This window comes from Parasteatoda tepidariorum, chromosome 5, assembly GCF_982258835.1.
Source record: "Parasteatoda tepidariorum strain Cologne lab strain chromosome 5, Ptep-v5.0, whole genome shotgun sequence".
In the NCBI taxonomy this organism is placed as follows: domain Eukaryota; kingdom Metazoa; phylum Arthropoda; class Arachnida; order Araneae; family Theridiidae; genus Parasteatoda; species Parasteatoda tepidariorum.
The window spans coordinates 86,979,721-86,987,213 of record NC_141759.1 but is presented as its reverse complement, the minus strand read 5'-3'; the positions used below and the strand labels follow the sequence as shown (position 1 = coordinate 86,987,213).

Below are 7,493 nucleotides of genomic sequence, written 5' to 3'. Positions count from 1 at the left end.
TCGGTAACGTAGATGCAACGAATGATATCGACAACATAGGTACCGCATATATTCTTCCATCATCATACATTGGTAGTCCGCGTCATATGCAAGAATATATTCAAGACGCCATGACTTACGTACGCGCATAAGGCCGACCAGATCTTTTTATCACATTTACGTGTAATCCAAACTGGGATGAAATTAAAAATTTGCTGTTATCAGGTCAAACATTGATGCATCGCCATGATATCATTGCACGTGTGTTCAAACAAAAATTGAAATCTCTGATGAAATTGATTACACATCACTCGGTATTTGGTGAAACACGATGTTGGCTTTATTCTGTTGAATGGCAAAAACGAGGTTTACCTCATGCGAATATTTTGATTTGGTTGGTGGACAAAGTACGCCCAGAAGAAATTGACGAAATTATTTCAGCGGAAATTCCAAATCCGAATGCTAATCAAAAATTGTTTGACATTGTGACTACTAATATGATCCATGGTCCATGTGGTACTCTCAACATGATGCCACCATGTATGGATAATGGAAAATGTACGAAACGATTTCCTAAACCATGTCAAACTGACACTATGACCAATATCGATGGTTATCCATCTTACCGTCGTAGAGATGTAGACAATGGTGGTCAATTATATGAATTGCGTCTATCAAACGGTGTAAGAGTTGACATCGATAATCACTGGGTGGTTCCATGCTCACCATTGCTGTGCAAAACCTATAAAGCACACATAAACGTTGAGTTATGCAGTTCGGTGAAGTCTATCAAGTACATTTGTAAGTACGTTCATAAGGGCAGTGATAAAGCTATATTTGCTGTTCAAAATGTAAATAAGAATGACGAAATAACACATTATCAAATGGGACGATACATAAGTAGTAATGAAGCTATTTGGCGAATTTTTACATTTCCTATACATGAAAGGGATCCTGCTGTTGTACATTTGGCTGTGCATCTTGAAAATGGACAGCGTGTTTATTTCACAGAACAGAATGCACTACAACAAGCTTTAACAGCTCCAAAAACAACTCTTGCTGAATTTTTCAACTTTTGTAATCGACAAGATATTGTTGGTGAATTTGCAAAGACATTAATGTATACTGATGTTCCTAAATGTTTTACATGGAATAAACAATCAAAAAGTTGGGAACCACGGAAACGAGGCACTCCAGTCCCAGGATTTGCCGACATAGTTATGACAAATACTTTAGGACGATTATATATAGTTCATCCTAAGCAACGCGAATACTTTTTTCTGCGTTTGTTATTGGTTAACGTTCCTGGACCGACATCCTTCCAATACTTGCGAAAAGTCAACGGTACTTTATACGGCACTTTCCTTGATGCGTGTCGTGAGTTACATTTATTGGAGGATGATAATCATTGGGACCTCACACTTGCAGATGCAGCACTGAGATCAGCTCCACAGCAAATTCGTCAATTATTTTCAATAATATTGACAGCGTGTTTTCCGTCTGAAGCATCTGCTCTGTGGAATAAATGTAAAGACTCAATGAGTGAGGATATTTTGCATCAGATTAGAATTACTAATCAAAATCTCAGTATTGAATTCTCCGCAGAAATATATAAGGAGGCATTAATAATGATTGAGGATATTTGTATTCTTATTTCGAACATGCTACTCATAAATTTTGGCATGCCAGCTCCAATCCACCAAGCAGCAGATATCATCAACAGCGACGTTCAACGTGAACACCAGTTCGATATGACTTCTCTGGCTACTTTTGTTGCTAACAATGAACGATTGCTTACTGCTGAGTAACGAAATATATATGATCAAATTAACGTGTCAATTGCAGCACAGCAAGGTGGATTTGTTTTTCTGGACGCACCAGGTGGCACTGGTAAAACACTCCTCATCTCACTAAAACTTGCGCTCATTCGATCTCAAAATCATATTGCATTGGCAATTGCTTCATCAGGCATTGCAGCAACCTTACTTGATGGTGGACGGACAGCGCATTCAGCACTTAAATTACCTTTGAATATTCATACCAATCCCGAAGCAATGTGAAACATAAAGAAGCATTCAGGCATGGCTGAAGTTTTGAGAAAATGTAAAATTATTATCTGAGATAAATGTACAATGGCCCACAAGCATTCGCTTGAAGCTCTCGACAGGTCCCTAAAAGATATCAAAGATAATACTCGGCTTTTTGGTGGTGCTCTACTGCTGCTGTCAGGTGATTTCAGACAAACATTACCCCTCATTCCACATGCGATATATGCGGACGAAATAACCGCATGTTTGAAAGAATCTAATCTGTGGCGAAAAGTCAGTAAATTATGCCTTACTCTTAATATGCGTGTTCAACTTCAAAATGATCCATTAGCGTCAAGATTCTCTGAACAACTGTTAGACATTGGCAATGGTGAAATTCAATTGTATAAAGATACACAATATATTCGATTCCCACAGAGTTTTTGCAACATGGTACCTACCAAAGAGGAGTTAATAAAAAGTATCCTTCCAGATTTGCCACATAATTATACTAATCATGCATGGCTACGTGAGCGAGCTATTTTAGCCGCAACAAATTTAGATGTTGACGCAATCAATTTTAAAGTACAACAATCATTGCCTGGTAGTGAAATTACATTCAAATCGATTGACACTGTTGTTGATCCTGATGAAGTTGTCAACTATCCAGCCGAGTTTTTAAATTCACTGGATTTACCTGGAATGCCATCCCATAATTTGCGATTGAAGATTGGTTCACCTATAATTTTGCTTGGAAATTTGAATGCTCCGAAATTGTGTAATGGCACGCGACTGGTCATTAAAAAAATCATGGGTAACACTTTGGAAGCCACTATTTTAAGTGAAAAATTTCAAGGTGAAGTTGTACTTCTACCGCGGATCCCAATGATTCCTTCAGATTCGCCTATACCATTCAAACGTTTGCAATTTTCAATCCGCTTAGCATTTGCTATGACTATAATTAAGTCACAAGGTCAAACAATGACAATTTGTGGCTTATATTTAGAAAACCCGTGCTTTTCTCACGGTCAATTATATGTTGCGTGTTCCAGAGTTGGAGAACCCTCGAATTTGTTTGTGTATGCTCCTGAAGGATTAACCAAAAATATTGTACATCTAATGGCATTACGATAACTTAAGTTTTTTTTAATTGAAAAAATATATCTGTTATAAAATAGTTTAAGTTTTCACTTTTTTACTTTTAATTAAAATAAGTTTAAGATTTGATTTAAAACAACCTCTACATTTAACTTCGCTGATAGTATACACATACTCACACGTTATCGATTGGTCGAATTGTGATAAGATATATGTAATGACGTTAGATAATATGATAACTTTTTAATAAAAATTTGCATCAAAATGATCCAGATTGTTACAGCTTATTCAAAAAAATTTGAAATTTTCCAATTAAAGACGTGTGTACAGGACATCGTTTGTCGGGTCCGCTAGTATATATATATATATATATATATATATATATATATATATATATATATATATATATATATATATATATATATATATATATATATATATATATATATATATATATATATATATATATATATATATATATATATATATATATATATATATATATATATATATATATATATATATATATATATATATATATATATATATATTATATATATATATAAATATATATATATGTATATACTCTAAATTATTCAGTATAATATTATTACCTTGCGCACATCCATTTTCAAACCAATCCAAGGTAACTAATAAAACATACGCGCTTCAGTAATTCAGTAAGAACGTGCCTTAAAGGATTCTCCCAATTACTTTTCTGTTTTCATATTTTGTAATCTGGCAATCTTATTTCTAAATTATTTTGCACTGATATATTTTGCTTTGGCTACATTGATACACTATTAGGAAGCACTCCTTTATACGGATGTAATCATGTGAGCTGATGATGAGTTTATATCTTTTCATTATTTTGTTTTCCGTCTTTTTTATATTTTTTTAAATAAAAAATTTTTTTCGAATAATTTTAAAATTTTTTTTATTTTAATAATTTTTCTTCTCTTCCTTTCATTATTCCTTATTTTCAATGTTTTCTCTGTATTTTTAATTTATTTTATGAGTTCTATATACTTGCAGCAAATGAAAGTAAAGAAGTAAATGAAACTTATTAATTTAAAAACTACGTGTAGTGTATACGTGTGTGCGGAGTATATAAACTACGTGTCTAATAGTTTGTGAATATAAAGTACGTAGAGTATAAACTGCGTGTCTAATAGCTACGTGTGTTTTCATTTGTCTGTTTTACTTTAACAAAATCGGATAAAGAGCGAAATAGTTTGACAAATTATGTCCATTTTAAGCATTGTTTATGCATTTTAGACATAAAAGTTTCAACAATAAATGTAATTATTTTTAATGTTTCTGGATTGTCAAATTAAATTGTGTATCCTAGAAAAATAGTAAATTTGTAAGCACGTCACATAGGATTTAGAAACTTGAATTTAAGGAAAAGAAAAGTTTTAATGGAAATATGAAATTTGCTGATAAGTTTTATCTGTTTGTCAGAATTAATTTAACTGGTTTAGATAGATAGTGAAATATTTTATCAAATTATCTGTGCATCGAATACATATAAGTTTAAAGAAAATTATAAGGTGAAATCACCACAAACAAACTTAATGCCATTTTTAATAGTATTTATATTAATTTAAAGCAATTTCAATGTTATTTTTATTAATTCACTAGAGGACTCCGCCCCCTACTCGCTACCGCTCGCCAACCCTCGAGAATTGCTACGCAATTACATTTTTGTTTGCTTCCCGAACAAAATTAAAGTTCTTTTTCTGGAGATTAGCTGGTAATTTTTCTGCGCCAACATCACATAGAGAGAATATGATAGGATTGTAAAATGTCAGAGGTGCTTATTAACAGCATTATAAACTTATATAAAGCAATTTTAAAACAAACAATATTATAAACTAATATAAAATTGAGCAAACTTGTGATTTTGATTATTAGGAGGGATCAAGCTTGTTGTCGCGGTAACATTGACATCGCATTTAAAAGTAAGACAACTGATCCCTTTAGAAGAAATTTCATGAGATGGGCAAAAAGCTGCCATTGTAAATGCAAAGTTGTACGATCGAACATTCTGTTTAAAGTTAATTGCATCAGAATGGCTGCCAAGTAAAAGATCTTTTAATACCTCTGGATATTCCAGATTGGCGAGCTCAACTTTGCCATGATGGCAGTAATTAAATTTCGTTCTGCCATGCTCTGCTGGAAACGAAAGAGCGCCACAGTTTATACATTCATCACTAAATGTTCCAACGGAAAAAGGGGGTATAATGTCTGATAAAGACTCACCAAGATATTCGTTTTCATTTAAACGTCTTGACTCTTCAACGTTTCTTTGCCGCGCATTCCGCCGTCTCGTATTGATAGCACTATGATTATTTTCCAGATAATTTTGGTGCTGCTAAATTATGTTCAGCGGTATGTCGCTGTTGATATCGCCTAAGATATTCACGGCGATACATTTTTTATAAAAGATATAAGTAAACTCTGTTCAATATTTTTTGATAATTTGGAATGTAAATAGTTTTTTGAGAGAGTTTTTCGTTCTTCCAATAACTCTACCCGATTTATCAGAGCTATTAAAATATATTGGAATTCTAAAATAAATAACTGAGTTCCATCAAAACAAATATTTTAAAAAAACTTTACAACAACTATGTTTTTACATTGCCACTCAAAATTATTAATAAACACTGGATAATATTGCGTTAATGACACTTTTATCTATTGAAGTCATAAACAATCGTTTGCATAAAGTTTATTTCATAATAATCATATATAATCGTTTGCATAAATAATAGCTTTACGTGACAAGTGTGTTTTTTTTTTTTTTTTTTTTTTTTTTTTTTTTTTTTTTTTTTGGAATGGCGATGTTATAATTTTTTTGCTGAGTTAATAAATCTTCCTTTTTATAAACATAATAGTAGTATTTTCTTAATTATTTGATTCGAAGTCCACTGAGTTTTATGTGAGGTCAGTTTGTATTTTGCATTTTTTGACAGCATTATTTAAAATTATTACCTTTTCACGCACATGCGTTCTCAATTCTGATTGGTTGTTTTGTGCATTACTAACCAGAAGTCTTCTGTGATTGGCTATGTGTTATCATTCCATTCTCTTCTCCTAAATAAAGAAATATGATTTTCTAGACTGCAGCTGAAATTGTTCTGAAAATCTTTTGCAAATTGCAATTATTGAAAAATTAATGCTTTTCTCCCCCATTACACACAACTTCTCCCTCAACAATACCAAAAACAAAGATAAACATCTTAAATAAAGGGCTTTGGGCAGTTTAGGGAAAAATAATTTCTTTGGTCACTATTTTACATAAATTTTTGACTCAGTGATTTTTTCAGGAATTTTTCATTAGTTTTTACAGTTACGACTAGAAGCAAATTCAATTAGAACTTAACTTGCTTTCACTTAGAAATTTACTTCCGCTAGAAGCCAATTAATAAGTAAGATACTATATCCCCCGCAACAAAACCAACACAAAGATACACTTCATTAAATAAAGGGCAGTACTGGGGCGAGTCACGCTTTTTTTTTGTTCAGTTCATTGACAGGTCAGTTTTGGTCAGCTTAGTGAAAAAGGTCTTTGGGTAGTACTATGATTCTCACCTACTTTTAATTTTTCTCTAAATACACAATTTCATATCAATTTGTTCCTTATTAATTTCTCCAAGACTATACTTTCTGAACTTCTGGAATTTCCACAAGTCGCAATTTAAATGGAATTATTGAGAAAGTAAAAATTTATACACAATCTTGGAACATTAAGTAAAATGGATTTAATACGCATATTAAATAATGAGGGTTGGGCAATATAGCTACGAGTCTTAGTTCTTATATTATTAATATGTTTTGAAAAATTTATATGAAGGCTTGATGCATTGGACAATTTGTACTTTCGTAATTTTTTCCTAGACAGTACTTCACAAATTTCCAGAATTTTAAATTGAGAAAAATTCGATAGTAACAAGTGGGCTGAGCCCCCTGCTCGCTAACGCTCACCAACCCCCAAAAATTGCTACGCAATCTTATATGGTTTGATTCGCAAACCAAGCTCGCTTCGCTCGCTACTAACTTAGGTGCATTGCAAATGCACAAAATTCTAGGAATTCAAAACAATCATTCAAATCCATATAAAAACTTTTTTTTTAAAAAAAAAATTGCATCTTTTTAGTAAATACTAAGTCATTGAAATAAATTTGAATTCAAATAAATGGCACGTAATTCGTTAAACCTATTAGAAATGTACTATAGTATAATTCGTGATATAAATCAAAAATCGTCAAATAAATTCGTAATATATAAATTCGTGAAAAAAAGCGCTTTCGACAAAATACTAAAATAGAGATCTATCGACAAAGACTACTCATTTCTGCCTAGTTTAATAGTATGAGATTGCCG

General features: G+C 32.1%; 2 protein-coding genes across 2 annotated transcripts; both read left to right on the top strand.

Moving 5' to 3' along the window:
- The first annotated feature begins 215 nt into the window (after positions 1-215).
- On the top strand, positions 216-1,787 carry LOC147809629 (uncharacterized). The gene has a single exon (XM_087162893.1). The coding sequence runs from the start codon at positions 216-218 to the stop codon at positions 1,785-1,787; it is 1,572 nt and encodes a 523-aa protein (XP_087019019.1).
- A 324-nt stretch (positions 1,788-2,111) lies between these two features.
- Positions 2,112-3,140, top strand: LOC147809628 (ATP-dependent DNA helicase PIF1-like). Its single transcript, XM_087162892.1, has one exon. The coding sequence runs from the start codon at positions 2,112-2,114 to the stop codon at positions 3,138-3,140; it is 1,029 nt and encodes a 342-aa protein (XP_087019018.1).
- The last annotated feature ends 4,353 nt before the right edge of the window (positions 3,141-7,493 follow it).

Bases quoted from the DNA above. Each gene is read 5' to 3' on its own strand.
- LOC147809629 (XM_087162893.1), top strand. From the start codon at position 216: ATGCATCGCCATGATATCATTGCACGTGTGTTCAAACAAAAATTGAAA.
- LOC147809628 (XM_087162892.1), top strand. From the start codon at position 2,112: ATGGCCCACAAGCATTCGCTTGAAGCTCTCGACAGGTCCCTAAAAGAT.